This window comes from Meles meles, chromosome 5 (assembly GCF_922984935.1).
Source record: "Meles meles chromosome 5, mMelMel3.1 paternal haplotype, whole genome shotgun sequence".
NCBI classification, from domain to species: Eukaryota; Metazoa; Chordata; class Mammalia; order Carnivora; family Mustelidae; genus Meles; species Meles meles.
Window position 1 is genome coordinate 153,473,932 of NC_060070.1, and position 18,473 is coordinate 153,492,404.

General features: G+C 47.8%; 2 protein-coding genes across 3 annotated transcripts in view; one reads left to right on the plus strand and one right to left on the minus strand.

The window, feature by feature from the left end:
- The window catches only part of PGBD1 (piggyBac transposable element derived 1), a 30,782-nt gene extending 21,275 nt beyond the window's left edge, over positions 1–9,507 (plus strand). For both annotated transcript variants that reach the window (XM_046004742.1, XM_046004741.1), the window contains exons 3-5: positions 4,048–4,168; positions 4,888–4,984; positions 7,096–9,507. In XM_046004742.1, the coding sequence (XP_045860698.1) occupies positions 4,048–4,168; positions 4,888–4,984; positions 7,096–8,650 (1,773 nt within the window). In that variant the 3' untranslated portion in view covers positions 8,651–9,507. The remainder of the gene's footprint in view (positions 1–4,047; positions 4,169–4,887; positions 4,985–7,095) is intronic.
- Positions 4,995–18,473, minus strand: part of ZSCAN31 (zinc finger and SCAN domain containing 31) — a 62,506-nt gene continuing 49,027 nt past the window's right edge. Inside the window, exon 5 of the mRNA XM_046004760.1 lies at positions 4,995–6,368. Coding sequence (XP_045860716.1) covers positions 5,653–6,368 — 716 coding nt within the window. The 3' untranslated portion in view covers positions 4,995–5,652. The remainder of the gene's footprint in view (positions 6,369–18,473) is intronic.

The window sequence follows — 18,473 nt, forward strand, 5'->3', positions numbered from 1 at the left end:
TGGATTCCTTGGTTGACTTTTACAGATACACTTGATTTTCCTCCTCGTGTCCTCCCTGCTCTCCTTATTTCTGAGTGTGGTCTTCCCTTCCCACTCAGAGTCCCCTCTACCGTTTCTCGTAAGGCTGGTTTAGTGGCGAGTTCCTGTAACTTTTGTTTGTCTCAGAAACTCTTCCTCTCCTCCCATTCTGAGTGGTAGCATTTCTGCATAGAATATTTTGGGTGGCAGGTTGTTTTCTTTAAGCATTTTGAATATAACTCGCTACTCCCTTTTGGCTTGTGTAGTTTATCCTGAAAAACCAGCTGAAACCCTTATGGGTTTTTTCTTGGTATGTAATGGTTTTCCTTTTGCTGCTTTTAAAAGTTTCTCTTCACGAATTTTTGCCATTTTAATTACTATGTGTCTTTTCCCCCCAGAGATTTTATTTAATTAACTATTTATTTATTTGAGAGAGGGAGAACGAGCATGAGCCAAGGGAAAGGGTAAAGGGAAAAGCAGGCTCCCCACTGAGCAGAAAGCCCACTGCAGGACTCCATCCCAGGACCCTGAGATCACGACCAGAGCTGAAGGTAGAGGCTTAACCAATTAAGCCACGCGGGTGCTCCTGATTACCATGTGTGCTGGTGCAGACCTCCTTTGGGTTGACTTTACTGGGGGCTCTCTGTGCCTCCAGATTGGGGAGATTTTCAGCTATTAAGGAAATTTTCTGCCCTCTTTTTCTCCTCACATCTGGGATTCCTCTAATGTCAGTTATCATGCTTGATCTATTTTCATCATTTATTAATCTTTGTTCTTTCTGTTCAGCCTGATTACTTTCTGTTCCTCTATCCTCCAGGTCATGGATCCATTTTTCTGCTTCCTCGTCTACTCTTTATTCCCTCTGGTGTATTTTTAATTTGTTCTTCTTCTCTGATTGGTTCTTTTTATCTTTACTCTTTAACGGTCTCACGGGGATCCTCCGCTCTGAAGTCCAGTGATTACCTTGAAACGCTGTCAGACCGGTTACTTACCTGTCTCATCTGGGACGTGGTCCGCGGTCTCATTGTCTCTCTTTCCGGCGTTAGGACGGCCAGCCACAGCGGCGGCCTCGTGGAGAGTTCCGCCTGCGGGGCAACGCGCCCGACTCATCAGGGCCCGTGCGGGGGTCTTTGTTGTGTGCACCCTAGGGTTGTGGGGGAGCTGCGCTCGCCTTCCGGGCGGCCCTCTGGATGCCTCCCTCGGCCTGCTGGAGCCGCGTTCAGCCCCTGGGAGCCCGTCTCAGGCCGCATCTGCTCTGAGACAGCCCCCGGGTTTGCCAAAGATGCAGTGGCCCCGAGTCGCGGGGTGCCCCGTGGCGGCCCCGGCGCAGCTTCAGTGCAGATGTCTGCCCCGCTGTGCCCTGGGGCCGCATCAGCCTGGGCCAGGCCGGTACCTCAGGAGGCACGGGGCAGAGCAGGGCCCAGCGTGGGGCCCGGGTCTGGATGGGCTCGGGCTCAGGGTGCGCTGGAGGGGGCAGGGCTGTGGTGTCGGCAGCTTGTGGGTGAGGCTGGCCGTGAGGGGTGGCCTGGAGCCCCTTTAGAAAACTCTTGCCACGAGCCGGATGGGGAGGCCCCTGAGCGTGCGGATGCACAGTGTGGTGTGGCACGGCGTGCAGGTCCCGGAAAGGAGGGCAGGAGGGTAGGAGGGCACTGCAGCGCCCAGAACGGCTACAGCCTCGGGGATGGAGGGGCTGTGGCCGGCGGGGGGTGTGGGGCGGAGGCTTGCGGGGAGCGCGGCACAGGTCTGGCCCCCACGGGCTGCGGGTCGGCCTGCGGCGCAGGAGAGGAAGTGGAGGCTGCCGGCTCTGCTGTTGGAGAAACCCAGGGACCCCGTCCCTGTAGCGGACGCTCGGAGGGCGGCACATAAATCTCCCACGACCGCGGGCTTTTCTCAGACTGCGGCTGCTCGGCGGCAGACAGCGGACAGCGGGCCCCGTCTCCTCCCGCGCGCCTTCCCATAGCTCAGCGGCGGATCTTTAAAGCCCCCGCTGAAGCACCCCCGATCCATGCCCTGGGGGAACCCAGCCGCTCTGTTTCCAAAGCCGGAAGCTCCGGGCTTCATCTCCCCCTGCAGCTGCCAGGCCGGGCGGGGGCTGCTGCTCTCCCCTCTCAGCGCCCCCCAGACAGTTGTGGGTCTGTCTGCCTTCTGACCGCACCTCCACCCTCCCGTCTTCTCTTACCGGCCGCTTCTCTGCCTTTCGCTTGTGCGAGTCTGTCCTGCTGGTCTCTGCGGCACGGTCTGGGCTGCGTGCGCTGAAGCGGGTGCCACCTCGTACCCACGGGACCAGGTGAGCTCAGCGCGCCCCGCTGCACCGGCTCCCCTGGACGGCTCTCGACCTCCCCGTGTGGCTGCCCTCGCTCCGATTCCCCTGAACCTGAGGATAAGTGGAGCTGAGGATCGGGACTCGGGATAATTCTGCGCAGGAAATCACCTTTTCAAGCAGCAGCAGTGCCCTGCCCTGTGCAGTCCTCCTTCCTGTTTGATCACTGTGGGTCCTTTTCGGGTCGGCGGCTTCCGACGAGGCAGACTCCCCTTTCCACCTCCTGCCTACAGTGGCTTCGTCTGTGGGAGGGTTTTCGTCTCCCAGGGAGCCCCCGCGCCCGCACACAGCCACGCTGCTGTGCTCTCTGGCTTTCCCGTCTCCCCTCCGTGGTGCCCTCCCTCTCGGCTTAGGTTTCCCTGGAGCACTAGCTTCTTCCTCCTGCTTATTTTCATCTGCGACTTTAAAATTCGCTTTATGTGACAGGGCACCTCTATAAAGCACTTGAGCTCGCAAACGCTTGGTCGTGCGGGTGGGGGACCCTGCAGATTTAGAACTAGGCTCTGGACAGAGTGGGGACAGTTGTGGCGTGCCACCTCAGTTCCAGGCACATCAGAGGCTGTGCAGGCTGCGCACCCCCCGCCCCACGGCGCTGCTCCAGCTCTGCTGGCTCAGGCAGGACGCCGGTCTGCTCCCCCGCGACCAGCCGGAGGCGAGGACGCAGCAGGGTCCCAGGTGAGCAGGATGCCCGGCTCATGGCAGCGTCATGGGTGGCAGCTGGGTTTCCCGCCATCTCCTCCTCGCCCTTTCAGGCTGGCAACCCTCACCGGGGGAGCTTCTCGAGCAGCTTGTGACGGGGTTCAGGGCACGAATGCCTCCTGCGGGGCCCGTGTGGATGACCTGCTTGTGCCCTCGTCTGCGCCGCCTTCAGGAGGCACAGCCTCGTCTCAGTGTGAGAGGGAAGAGGCAGACCCCCCGCGTGCGCTTTATCTTGGGGGCCTCTGCCCTATCTTCCTGCCTGGCCTCCGGGATTCTTCCTTCCCGTTCTTGGTGTTCTGGCACAGACCTGATCTTCAGGACGGTAACGATGGTAACGCGGAACTTCACATCACAACCCCTTAGTCTTTCAGTGGTTTAGTCGTTTTCCTAGTCTTTTACTTAATAATCAAGTCTTCCATTAAGGCCTGTGTCGCCAAATCAGTTTTCTCAAAACATGGTCCTTGGGGAGTCCTCTGCTCCCTTCGTCCTTTCTTGTGGCTTCTCATTAGTTCTCATGCCGTCTATTCTCAACGAATAGTTTATCTTTAGGAAAATAACTGTACAGAAAACAAGTCATCTGTACGTGTTTATAAATCAGTACAGTTGATGCCGTGGGTCACACTGTGTCCCCCTGAAAGGCACGCTGCGGCCCTAGCACTGTAGGTACCCATGAACGTGCGCTTATTGGGAAGACACTCTCTGCAAATGGGCTGCAGGCGAGATGAGGCCGTCCGGGATCAGGGCGGGCGCCGGTCTGGTGCTGTCCTTCAGAGAAGGTGGCGTGAAGGCAGAGACGCATCTACAAGCCGGAGAAGGCGGATTCCTGCCAACCATCAGCAGCCAGGATGGGGGGCAAGGATGACCCCCTCCCACCCCCGCCAAGACCCTCAGCGAGAGCCCGGCCCTGTGGGGGGCTGCGCACTGCCCCCGGAGTGGGGGACACGCCCTTCCCAACAGGACCCCCAGCTTTACCACAGGGAAGACTAAGAGGCTGTCTTTTGCCTTTTCAGACATCAGTGAAGACTGAGGAAGAAACCACCCAGACCTTTGTCACAGAGCAGCGACCACCTCCGAGTCGGAGCCCCTGTGGGAAGTTGGCTCAGGAGAAGGTTCCGGACGTCTCTCTGATGGGTGAGGGCAGCCCCTGGCCAGTCCTGTGTCTGTGCGCACCTTCTCCTGTCATTAGCTCTGAATGACCCTTGTGAGCCAACATTCCCGACAGCCCGTCGCTCTCCCTTCCCCTTCTCCGTCCTCTGCCTGCGGACGTGTCCCAGCCCTTGCCCTTTCACATCCCTCCCATCTTCTTCGGTCACTCATAAGCTTACCGACTTCTTGTCACCTTTACTCCCTGACCCCCTCACGACTCCTTTGCTTCCCGTTTTCTTTCCTATAAAGGGTTCCATGTAAGTGTCCCGTTCAGACATCTCCAGTCTGGAAATCCCACACATGCCTCTGCCTGATCCCTTCTTCACCTCAGAGAAGCTCTCTTCACGCTCCAAAAAGACTACTGTCCTCATATAATTTTCTTTAAATGTGCTTTATCTTGCTAGACCCTCTCTCCAGCTAACGGACCTTTCTCATTATCTTCCCATACTGTGCCAGACTTTGTAGGGCCGCGTGACAGCACTCCTGGGACGCCTGACGATGACGTTAATTTGAAAACCCTATTCCCAGGGCGCCTGGCTGGCTCTGTCCATAGAGCAGGCAACTCCCGATCTCAGGTTGTGAGTCTGAGCCCCACCTTGGCCGTAGAGCTCCCTGAAAAAAAAAAAAATCTGTTCCCTACTCTGGAAATGTTTTTTTCCCTCTTAATTCAGTCAACAGATGACATACAAATTGTATCATTTTAGCTGAACAAGTTGTAACTGAAGATGGATTATTTAATGCAAAGAAAGAAACTTCTGAAGAAACGGAGCACGTTGCTGAGGCCCCAGGAATAGCCAGTAGGTGAGTGTCCACTGGTCCAAAGCTGCTTCCCTGGTTTAGTGCAGGAAGCGTAACTCTCACTTCTGTCACCACGGGAGGCCTGAGTCACGGTGACCTACCAGTATCCACATTACACAAAACCTTCAGTTGGCGCAGTTGCCTCCGAGCATCCCATCCTGACTCCGTTTACCTCTCCTGGTCACCCTTCCCTGAGCGCCCTTCGGTCTTTGTGGAGCCACAGGTGAGCCAGAGAAGGCAGAGAATTTAGACAAGAGCGAGGCCTGTCATGGCGGTAGAGAGAGACCTCGCGTTCGGAAAGCGGCTCCTGGTGAAGGAAGGAAAGACAGCAGCGGGTACTTGGTGCTGGCTGTGGGAACGGAGCACGGGGACTCCTCACGCAGGACGGGAGGGACCTGGTCAGAGGCACAGGGCTGCGTCCGGGTGAGGCCATCATGAGCCCCTTGGAGGTGAGGAGAGGAGGAGGAAGGCAATGGTGCAGGGTACTCAGCCTGTTCTCAGGGCAGCGGTGGGGGCACTCCGAGCTCCAGTGAGTGAAAGCGGAAATGGCTTAAAATTGTTCATAAAGTCCAGAGGCCTGAGCCAAGGTCCACCGAGCGATGTTGGAGGACTTTTCTAGCTGCTGTGTTTAGGCTCCGGCTTTCCAGCTGGTTTCCCTCGGCTCCACCCGGTCAGGAAGCGCCTTTTCCCTGTGGCGCACAGTCCCGGGAGGGCACAGCGCAGGGCAGGGCGTGGGGCGGGGCTGTCTGGATGGGACTCACGGGCAGGCGGGGGTCTGGGGCTGCAGGTGAGGCGGGAAGGAGAGAGGCCGAGGAGGGATGGTGCCGGCGCCCGAGCAGGTCGGAGAGCTGGGGGGGTTGTGGCGGGAGCCCCAGCGGGTGGCGGGTCGGTGGCACTTTCTGCCTGAGCCATTCTGGGGCCTCTCTTGAGCGGAGCGCGAGGCTGTGGGATTGAAGCTTTGAGAAGGATGAAAAGGTGAAATGCGGGGAGCAAGGGGCCAGGGAGCAGGACTCTAGACAGGGTGGTGACCGGCCGAGGCTCAGGGACCGACACACGAGCCCTGAGCGATGCCCACGCGGGGTGAGAACTGGAGAAGCCCAACAGGCGGCCTTGCCTGGCGCTGAAGTCGGCCTGCAGGTAACTAGGCAGGTGCTCTGGGACGATCCTGGCCAGGGAGGGGCTGAGGTGACAGACCACAGGGTCGGCCGACTGAGCAGGAAGGAAGTGGAAGCAGGAGGGCAGAGGCGTGAGGCGGCGAGACGAAAAGACGCGGCATGACGGCGGCCTCCGCACAGGGTCCCCGCAGCGGGAACATTAGGGAACTCGAGGAACATTAGGCGACGCCGAATGGGCCACGCATGCGCACTGGAGACACCCAGGATAAATGCTGTAAGCAAACAAGTAAATACATGTAGTGTAAGTTCTAACATACTCTTTTCGGTGTCTTTTCCCCCTTAGTCCAGGCTGTTTCTTTACCAAGAGGACACGAGTGGGTGAAATCCAAATTTCTCAGATAAAAAAAGCTTGTGTAGAATGTTTCTCATCTTGGTGACATTAGCTTCCTTCCTTGTAAACCGCATAATAACCAGTTCAACGGCAGTAAGTTTTAATTTCTCTTAAGTTTCTCCCCAGAACAGTGTGTCCCCCAGCTGAACGCAGAGCTGGGAGAGACTTAATCCTTCCACATTCAGAAGTGCTGAGAGAGGCGTGAGGGAGCCCAGTAAACAACCACCCCCTCCTTGTCCAAGTTTCAGATGAACTGATGGAGATACAGGAGTAAAAGAGATGATTCTAGAAACCTTGACTTCATTACCAACAGAGGCTCGGCTAGGAAAGGAGCCCCCCAGCAGACCTCCCCCTACACAGGCCTGCCCGGTATAGCTTGGGGCCAAAAGGAGCTTGAGGCATCTGCCACCGGCTCTTGAAGAGGGACGTGCTGCTCGGAGATGCCCAGCTCCTCCTTGCAGACTCACAGCTGGTCGTGCGGAGGAGTGAGAGCACGCCAGGGAGAGGCCAGAAGCGTTAGGTCCTAGGAGTGAGAAGCAGGTAATCACACAGGATTCATGTCACGGTGAGACTAAGGATTTTTGTGTTGTTTTCTTTTTTCATTCCAGAGACGGCATGCCCCAGCCACCTTGTACTTCTGTCCCTACTGACAGGACAGTTGCACCTTTGAACACCCTGAAGGACCGTTACCCGGGTGACTTGTGGGCCCGAATGCACATCTCCTCCTTGGAATATGCCGCAGGAGACATGACCCGCAAGGGGAGGAAAAAGGACAGAGCTCGGGTGAGTGAACTGCTCCAAGGCCTTGCATTCTCTGGGGACTCAGATGTGGAAGAAGATAACAAGCTTGAGGCCCACCACGCTCAAAAGAAGCTAAAGATGTCAGATGTACCAGAGAAGAATTGGACCAAAAGAGACATTAAACCCAACTTCCCAAGCTGGTCAGCACTGGATTCTGGACTTTTGAATCTCAAGAGTGAGAAGCTGAACCCTGTAGAGCTCTTCGAGTTATTTTTTGATGATGAAATATTCAACATGATTGTCAATGAAACCAATAATTACGCATCTCAGAAAAATGTCAACCTGGAAGTCACAGTTCCGGAAATAAGGTGTGTCTTGGGTGTCTTGCTTTTGAGTGGATTTGTGAAGCGCCCCCGAAGGGGAATGTACTGGGACATCTCTGATGCTGACCAGAACCTGGTTAGAGATGCAATTAGAAGGGACAGATTTGAATTGATTTTCTCATACCTACATTTTGCAGATAATAGCCACCTAGATCAAAAAGATAAGTTTACAAAGTTGAGGCCTCTCATAAAGCAAATGAATAGAAATTTCCTCCTGTATGCTCCCCTGGAAGAGTACTATTATTTTGGTAAGACAATGTGTGAATGCTTTGACAGTGACCAGTTCCTGAATGGGAAACCTCTTAGAATTGGCTACAAAATCTGGTGTGGCACAACCACACAGGGTTATCTGGTGTGGTTTGAGCCCTATCAAGAAGACGCAGCAGTGACTGTGGGTAAGGATGTCGATCTTGGTTTAGGTGGGAAGCTAGTGCTGCATTTTGCTGATGTTCTTCTGGAGAGAGGCCAGTATCCCTATCACCTGTGTTTTGATAGTTTCTTTACGAGTATCCAATTGGTGTCAGCCTTGAAGAAAAAAGGACTGAAGGCAACAGGAACAATTCGAGAGAACAGGACTGAAAAATGTCCCCTCATGAATGCAGAACATATGAGGAAAATGAAGAAGGGATATTTTGATTTCCGAGTAGAAGAAAACGAGGAGATAATTTTGTGTCGTTGGCATGGTGACGGCATTATCAGCCTGTGCTCCAACGCTGTGGGCATAGCACCAGCCAGGGAGCTAAGGTGTTCTGCCAATGAGGAGGACATCCACCGGGGAGCTCAGCCGGCCATAGTGAGACTGTATGGTGAGTGCAGGGAAGGTATCGCTAAAATGGATCAAATCATTTCCAAGTACAGGGTGAGAATAAGAAGCAAGAAATGGTACTCGATTTTGGTGAGCTACATAATTGATGCAGCCACGAACAACGCCTGGCAGCTACACCGAGCCTGTAACCCGGGTACCTCTCTAGACCTCCTGGAGTTTCGGAGACACGTTGCACATTTCTACTTGGAGCACAATGCTAATCCGTCAGATTAAGGCAGAAAAAATGAACATGATGCCAACATTAACAAGACAAAAATATCACAGGTACAAATCAGATTGTACCCTTCCAAAGCAATCCTGATGCATGTAATGGATTAAGTAAAAATTTTAAAAAGTCGGGCATCTGTGTAGAGTTTGAAAGACTACTGTAACAAGTAACTTTTTAAAAATTATCTGTAAAAATGTTGAACTTGAGTGCTACCTTTTCTATGACTAATTTTTTATGTGAAATATGGGAAATCATTTGTTGAATTGATTAAAGACGTACAGTTTCATTCTTTCGGTGCACAAATTAATTTTTTGTGGAGATTTTTTTAAAAATGCAAGCACTGTCGTAGTAACCACAGGATGGTGCTGAGTCTGCAGATGAAAATCCAGGCAGAGCCCATGATGTAAAGATGATCTAAGAAAGACCTTAGGTGATAAGAGGCTGAAAACCTCAGTGCTGCTATAAAACTGGACCAGATGGTGGGCAGGAGAGGACAGCCAGACCCGCGCGCTGGCAGGGAGTACCGTCAAGGAGAAATGGGGGAAGCAGTGCCTTTGGAGGCTGAAGTGAAAGCTGTGTGCTGCTGGGACTCAGGGCTGGCAGAAGCAGCTAAGAGTAAAGAAAACTGAGGAAACCAGAAGCAAATCAAGTAACAACAGCATCTTCAGGGGAGGAAAGGAGAAGTCAGCAGCAGGGTGAAGCGGACAACATAAAGCCCATGGAGAAAAAGCGGTATGTCAAACTGAACAGCCTAGAAGAAATGGATAAATTCCTCAAAGCACAAATTATCAAAACTGAATCAGGAACAGGGGCGCCTGGGTGGCTCAGTGGGTTAAGCCTCTGCCTTTGGCTCAAGTCATGATCTCAGGGTCTTGGGATCAAGCACCACATCGGGCTCTCTGCTCAGCAGAGCCAGTTCCCTGCCCCCTGCCTGCCTCTTTGCCTGCTTGTGATCTCTGTCTTTCTGTTAAATAAATAAAATCTTAAAAAGAAAAAAAAAACTGTATCAGGGAAAAATAGAAAACTTGAAACATGCCCATAACCAGCAAAGAAATTAAGTCAGTAATCAGAAATCCCCAACAAACTAAAATCCAGGACCAGATGGCTTCACAGGAGAATTACACCAAGCATTTAAAGAAGAGTTAATACTAATTCTACCCCCAGAATATTCCAAAAAAAGAGGAAGGAAAACTTCCAAATCATACCATGATACCAAAATCAGATAAAGACACCACAAAAAGGAACTAGAGGCTACAGCACAGAAATCAGGATGAATGAGCCTTGTGGCCCCTTCCTCACACTAGAGTAGAGGTGACGGGTGGAGGGCAGTCCTTGCAGGACGGAGCAATGTGCACGCGAGCCGGCTCATCTGAGAACACAGGCGCATCGCCCAAGGGCTCTCCCAGGCTGCCGACTCAAGGGCCATCTGTCTGGGATTTGCACCCCCAAAACCAAGCCACCTCTTTCTATTCCCAGATCTCACATAATCTTGGGGAAAATCTCATGAAATCCCAGCCCAACTCTCACATGGTCTTGGGGCATATCTTGCAGGAACCGGTAGGAGAGGGAAGTCCCTAGCTAGCCTCCTTTGTGCAATAAGTAGGTCATGATGAATACGATGCAAAAATCCTCAACAAAATATCAGCAAACTGAATCCAACAGTATGTTAAAAAATCATACACTACTATCATGCAAGATTAATTTCCCAGACTCAAGGGTGGTTCAATATTCGCTAAACAATCAACATGATATGTCAAATTAGTAAGGGAAAGCACTGAAACCATATGATCATTTCAATAGATGCAGAAAAAACATTTGACAAAATACACCATCCATTCATGACAGAAACCCTCTGCAAAGTAGGTCCAGAGGGAACATATCTCAACATAATTAAGGCCTAATATGAAAAATCCACAGCCAACATACTCAGTGGTGAAAAACAGCTTTTCTCCTCAGATCAGGAACAAGACAAGGAATTCCACTCTCATCACTTTTATTCACCATAGTATAGGAAGTCCTCACCGCAGAAATTGAACAACATAAAGAAAAGGCATACACATTGGTGAGGAATTAATAAAACTCTCACTGTTTATAGATGACATGATACTATATATAGAAAACCCTAGACACTCCACCAAAAAAACTTCTTTAGCGGAGAAATAAATTCATAAGGAAGCAGGACACAAAATCGGTAAGCAGAAACCCACTGCGTTTCTATACAGTTGTGATGAACTAACAGAGAAATTAAGAAAATAGTCCCACAGCTGCACCAAAAATAGTATCTAGAACAAATGTAACCACAGAGGTGAAAGGCCTGGACTCGGAAAGTAATGAAACACTGATGAAGGAAACTCAAGACAACACAAATGAAAGGCACTTCATGCTCATGGGTTGGAAAAACAAATAGTGTAAAAACATCTATACTATGCAAAGCAACCTACAGATGTTGTGCAATCCTTATCAAAACACCAATAGCATTTTTCACAAAACTAGAAAAAATACTAAAATTTCCTAAACAGCCAGAGCAGTTTTGAAAAAGAACAAAATGGGGCGCTTGGGTGGCTCAGTGGATTAAGCCGCTGCCTTCGGCTCAGGTCATGATCTCAGGGTCCTGGGATCGAGCCCCGCATCGGGCTCTCTGCAGGAAGCCTGCTTCCTCCTCTCTCTGCCTGCCTCTCTGCCTAGTTGTGACCTCTCTGTCAAATAAATAAATAAATAAAAAATGGAAGGTAGCACAATTGCAGATATCGAGTGACTCTACAGAGTAGTAGTAACTAAAATTGTATGGTACTACATAAGAACGGACACACAGATCAAAGAGAACACAAAATCCAGAAATAACTCCACAGCTATAGTTGATCTGACAAAGGAGGAATGAATATACAATGGGAAAGAGTCTCTCCAACAAGTGGTGTTGGGAAAACTGCCTGGGTATAGGCATTGCTTAAAATACACACACACACACACACACACACACACACACTCTCTCTCTCTCTCTCTCTCTCTCTCTGTGATCGCTTTGTATTTCTACTTATTTACCTTGTATTTTTTTAAAAATTATTTTTAAAAGCTTTTATTTTCAAGTAATGTCTGCATCTAGTGTGGGGCTTGAACTCACAACCCAAGATCAAGAGCCACATGCTCTACTGACTGAGCCAGGTAGATGCCCCAGAATGCTTTCTTTCACCACACACAAAAATAAACTCAAAATAGATTAAAGACCTAAATGTGAGATCTGAAACCCTAAAAATCTTTGAAGAGCACACAGGCAGTGATTTCTCTGACACTGATCATCAATAGCAACATTATTCTCCTGAGGCAAGGGAAATAAAAGCCAAAATAAACCACTGGGACTCTATCAAAATAGAAAGCTTCTCCACAGCAAAGGAAACAAGAAAACTGAGAAGGAGCCTACTGAATGGAAGAATGTATTTGCAAATGACATATCGGATAAAGGGTTAGTAGCCAACTTAAAGAACTTATATGGCTCAACACCGACAAAACAAATACTCCCAATTACAACATGGGCAGAAGACATGCACAGACATTTCTTCAGAGAAGACATCCAGATGGTCAACAAACACATGACAAGATGCTCCTGGTCACTCGCCATCAGGGAAATACAAATCAAAACCACAATGAGCTCCCGCCTCTCACCTCAGAATGGCTAAAATCAACAACACAACACAAGAAACAAGTGTTGGTAAGAAAGCAGAGAAAGGGGAACCCTCTTAAACCCAAGGGAGTCCACATCAAGACACATACTAATTAAAATGGCCAAAGTCAAGATAAAATGTCAGGTCTCGCCCCCAAGGGAGGAGGTGAAATCGTGGAGTAGGAGACTGAACCAGCATCAGGTCCCAGGAGTTCAGCTAGACAGAACTGAACAGCTAATAGATAGACTGAACACCTACAAACTCAACAGGAGACAGAAGAGCAGCAATTCTAGGAACAAAATCACTACTTTCAGGAAGGTAGGACATGCAGAGAAGTGAATCCGAAGCCACGGGAAGATAGACCGCAGGGGGAGGGGCCAGCCCAACAAGCAGCAGAGCAGCAGAGCACAAAATCAGGACTTGTAGAACCTGCTCCGCTGAGGGACGGCGCTCCAGATGCTAAGCAGGGGTGGAGCCTCTGGGGGACAGTGTGGTCTCAGGTCCCGCGGGGTCACAGAAAGACTGGAGGTGCCTGAGTGTGGCAGAGCCCCCAGGCATCAGAGCGGGGAAGCCAAATACAGAGACAGAGCCAAGGAGTGAGCTCTCAGTTCGGGCTTACCTTAAACCATGATGCAAGGTACACTCCGGCCACTGCTCTTCGAGCAGGGATCCCACAAGTGGCAGATCCGGGGAGACACCCCCTTCTTCCTCCTCTGGGAAGAACGGCATAAGGGAGCACGCAGCAGGACTCTGCTGGGATTGGAGACTCCAAACGGCCATGCGCCAGAGACAGAAATGCTCAGTCACAGGCTGGGTGAGCTCAGAGCGCAGCCAGAGACCAGGGAGATGGGAGAAATTGACAGCTTTTCTCTAGGGGCACACTGAGGCCGGGGGCCCAAGCTCTCGGCTCCTCCGGGCCAGAGACTGAGCGGCCACCATTTTCATTTCCGTCCTCCGGAGCTCTACGGAAAGCTCCCAAGAGTGAACCTGAGCAGATTGCTTAGCCCGACCCCTGGCAAGGGCAGTGCAGTTCTGCCTCGGGCAAGGACACTTGAGAATCATGGCAACAGGCCCCTCCCCCAGAAGATGAGCAAGAACATCCAGCCAAGACCAAACTCACTGATCAAGGAGAACAGCAGAACTCCAGAGCTAAGGGAAAGCAACACATAGAATTCATGGCTTTTTCCCCAAGATCCTTTAGTCTTGCAAAGTTAATTTTTTTTAAAAGATTTTATTTATTTATTTGACAGAGATCACAAGTAAGCAGGGAGGCAGGCAGAGAGAGAGGAAGGGAAGCAGGCTCCTTGCTGAGCAGAGAGCCTGATGTGGGGCTCAATCCCAGGACCCCGGGATGTGGGAGGCCGTGATAAGGCTTGAGACGAGGACCAGACCAGGCCCTGACTTGTGTCTCCTTTAAAGTCCAAATAGCCTAACAAAAGGCTTAGGACGGAAAAGTTGAGTAGCACTGAGAAAGGTCTGTGCTATGTGTTGTGCGCTCGCCAGCGTGACTTCCCACATGTTTACTAGTTAGATGAGAGCAATTTGGTTGGGGTCATAAACTCTTAACTGGTCCTTGCTGTTCCAGTACAGCTCATAAATCACTCTCGGGTTTGTTGTTGATACTTCTTTGTATCAATACAGAACAATTGTACTAACATCAGCCATTGCCTGCAAGTGTTTATCTGAAGTGTTTTTGTGCATGTAGCAAATTCTTTTGTAACCAGTTAAAAATAGTTACTTTGGCTACATAATGCCTCACTGCCCTGAATAAAGTCGGCTCTGTTGGACATCCTCCTCAGTGCTCCTCCTGCCCCCATCTCTTTGTCTCTGAACTTCTTTTCACCATCCTCTTACCCTCACGTTCCTGGTCGATTTGCCGCGCTGGCTGCGACACCGGGATCAAGACCTGAGCCAAAGGCAGAAGCTTAACCCACTGAGCCACCCAGGTGCCCTGCAAAGTTAAATTTTTTTAATTTATTTTTGCCTTACTCTATTTTTTTAACTTTTCCTCTTTACTCTTTTAATGTTTTTTATACTATTTATCAATAGCTTTAAAAAACCTTTTAAAATTTTCATTGTTATAGTCATATTTCATCCCTCCATTGTATTTAACCTTATTTTTTGTATACATATAGGTTTTTTTTTAAATTTTGGGATATAATTTCTTCTGATCAAAATATACCCTAAATCTAGCTTGAGGCTGATCATATTCTCTCCGTTTTTCCCCTTCTTTTTCCAACCAACTTATCAATTCCTTTTTTAGAATCTTTTAAAATTTTCATCTTTACAGTCATATTACATCCCTTCACCATGTTTACCCTTATTTTTGTATATGTAAGTTTTCTTTTCTTTAAAATTTTGGGAGGCAGTTTCTTCTAAGAGACCAAAATACTCCCAAAATTAAGTAGGTGACTCTGTTCTATTCACCAGTCTAATATATATGTATTTTTTTATTTTTAAATTTTTTCCTCCATTCTTCTCCCCCCAGTTTCGGGTCTCTTCTGGTTTGGTTACCATATATTTATTGGGGGTCTTTGCCATCCTTTTAGTATTTTACTCTCTTATTCATATATTCTTATCTGGATGAAATGACAAGGCGGAAAAACTCACCACAAAAAAAAGAACAAGAGGCAGTACCAACGGCTAGGGACCTAATCAATACGGACACTGGTAATATGTCAGAACTAGAGTTCAGAATGACGATTCTCAAGGTGCAAGCTGGGCTTGAAAAAGCATGGAAGATATTAAAGAATCCCTTTCTAGAGAAATAAAAGAACTAAAATCTAACCAAGTTGAAATTTTTTAAAAAAAGCTATTAATGAGGTGCAACCCAAAATGCCAAAAATGGAGGCTCTCACTGCTAGGATAAATGAGGCAGAAGAGAGAATTAAGGATACAGAAGACCAAATGATGGAGAATAAAGAAGCTGAGCAAAAGAGAGACAAACAACTACTGGACCATGAGGGGAGAATTTGAGAGATAAGTGATATCATAAGACGAAACAATATCAGAATAATTGGGATCCCAGAAGAATAAAGACAGAGGGGGGGCAGAAGGTATTTTGGAGCAAATTATAATAGAGAATTACCCTAATACAGCAAGGGGAAGAAGCATCAAAATCCAGGAGGCATAGAGAACCCCCCCTCAAAATCAGTAAAAACAGACCCACACCCCATCATCTAATAGTAAAACTTACAAGTCTTAGTGACAAAGAGAAAATCCTGAAACCAGCTTGGGACAAGAAGTCTGTAACATACAATGGTAGAAATATTAGATTGACAGTGGACTTATCCACAGAGACTTGGCAGGCCAGGAAGGACTGGCATGATATATTCTGAGCACTAAATGAGAAAAATGTGCAGCCAAGAATACTATATCCAGCTAGGCTGTCACTGAATATAGAAGGAGAGATAAAAAGCTTCCAGGACAAACAAAAACTAAAAGAATTTGCAAACACCAAACCAGCCCTACAGGAAATATTGAAAGGGGTCCTCTAAGCCAAAAGAGAGCCCAAAGGGAACATACACCAGAAAGGAACAGAGACAATATACAGTAACAGTCACTTTACAGGCAATACAGTGGCACTAAATTCATATCGTTCAATAGTTACCCTGAATGTAAATGGGCTAAATGGCCCCAAACAAAAGACACAGGGTAACAGAATGGATAAAAAAACAAGACCCATCAATATGCTGTCTACAAGAACTCCTTTCAGACCCAAAGACACCTCCAGATTTAAAGAGAGGGTGGAAAACAATTTACCATGCTAATGGACATCAAAAGAAAGCTGGGGTGGCAATCTTTATATCAGACAAATTAGATTTTTAAGCCAGAGACTATAATAAGAGATGAGGAAGGACACGATATCATACTTAAAGGGGTCGTCCAACAAGAATATCTAATAATTTTAAATATATATGCCCCTAACATGGGAGCAGCCAATTATATAAACCAATTAATAACAAAATCAGGGGCGCCTGGATGGCTCAGTGGATTAAAAGCCTCTGCCTTCAGCTCAGGTCATGATCCCAGGGTACTGGGATCGAGCCCCACATCGGGCTCTCTGCTCAGTGGTGAGCCTGCTTCCCCCCTCTCACTCTGCCTGTCTCTCTGCCTACTTGTGATCTCTATCAAATAAATAAATAAAATCTTTAAAAAAATAACAAAATCAAAGAAACACATGGACAATAATACAGTAATTGTGGGGGACTTTAACACCACGTGACTGAAATGGACAGATCATCAAGGAAATAAAGGCTTTAAATGACACAGTGGACCAGATGGACATCACAGATACATTCAGAATATTCCATCCCAAAGCAACAGAATACACATTCTTCTCTAGTGCACATGGAACATTCTCCATAATAGATCACATCCTGGGTCATAGATCAGGTCTTAATTGTGATCATTCCCTGCATATTTTCAGACCACAATGCTCTGAAGCTAGAACTCAATCACAAGAGGAAAGTTGGAAAGAATTCAAATACATGGAGGCTAAAGAGCATCCGACTAAAGAATGAATGGGTCAACCAGGAAATTAAAAATAATTGAAAAAATTCATGGAAACAAATGAAAATGAAAACACAACTGTTCAAATCTTTGGGACACAGCAAAGGCGGTCCTGAGAGGAAAGTATATAGCAGTACAAACTTTTCTCAAGAAACAAGAAAGGTCTCAAGTTCACAACCTAACCCTACACCTAAAGGAGATGGAGAAAGAACAGCAAAGAAAGCGTAAACCCAGCAGGAGAAGAGAAATCATAAAGATCAGAGAAGAAATCAATGAAATAGAAACCAAAAGAACAGTAGAACAAATCAATGAAACTAGGAGCTGTTTCTTTGAAAGAATTGATTAACCCCTGGCCAGATATATCAAAAAGAAAAGAAAAAGGACCCAAATAAATAAAATCATGAATGAAGGAGGAGAGATCACAACCAACACCAAAGAAATATAAACAATTATAATAACATATTATGAGCAACTATACACCAGCAAATTTGGCAATCTGGAAGAAATGGATGCATTCCTAGAGACATATAAACTACCACAACTGAACTAGGAAGAAAGAGAAAACCTGAGCAGACCCATAACCAGTAAGGAGATTGAAGCAGTCATCAAAAATCTCCCAACAGGAGCCAGGGCCAGACAATTTCCCAGGGGAATTCTACCAAACATTTAAAGAAGAATTAATACCTAGTCTCCTGAAACTGTTCCAAAAAATAGAAATGGGAGGGAACCTTCCAAACTCATTTTATGAGGCCAGCATTACCTTGATCCCAAAACCAAAGACCCCATCAAAAAGGAGAATTATAGACTAATATCCTTAATGAACATGGATGTGAAAATTCTCACCAAAATACTAGCCAAGAGGATCCAACAGTACATTCAAAGGATTATTCACCATGACCAAGTGGGATTTATTCCTGACCTGCAAGGTTGGTTCAACATCCGCAAATCAATCAATGTGATACAATACATTAATAAAAGAACAGGAACCATACGATACTCTCAACAGATGCTGAAAAAGCATTTGAGAAAGTACGGCATCCTTTCTTGATCAAAACTCCTCACAGTGTTGGGCTAGAGGTTACACATCTCAATATCATAAAAGCCATCCACCGAAAAACCCACCCTGAATATCATTCTCAATGGGGAAAAACTGAGAGCTTTTCCCTAAGGTCAGGAACACAGCAGGGCTGTCCATTATCACCACTGCTATTCAACATAGTACTAGAAGTCCTAGCCTCAGCAATCAGACAACAAAGAGAAATTAAAGGCATCCAAATTGGCAAAGAATAAGTCAAACTATCACTCTTTGCAGGTGATATGATACTTAATGTGGAAAACCCAAAAGACTCCACTCCATAACTGCTAGAACTAATTCAGTAAAGTATCAGGATATAAAATCAATGCACCAAAATCAGTTGCATTTCTACACACCAACAGCAAGACAGAAGAAAGAGAAATTAAGGAACTGATCCCATTTACAAGTGCACCCAAAACCATAAGATACCTAGGAATAAACCTAACCAAAGAGGCAAAGAATCTGCACTCAGAAAACTATAAAGTACTCATGAAAGAAACTGAGGAAGATACAAAGAAATGGAAAAATGTTCCATGCTCATGGATTGGAAAAACAAATATTGTTTGTCTATGCTCCCTGAGGCGA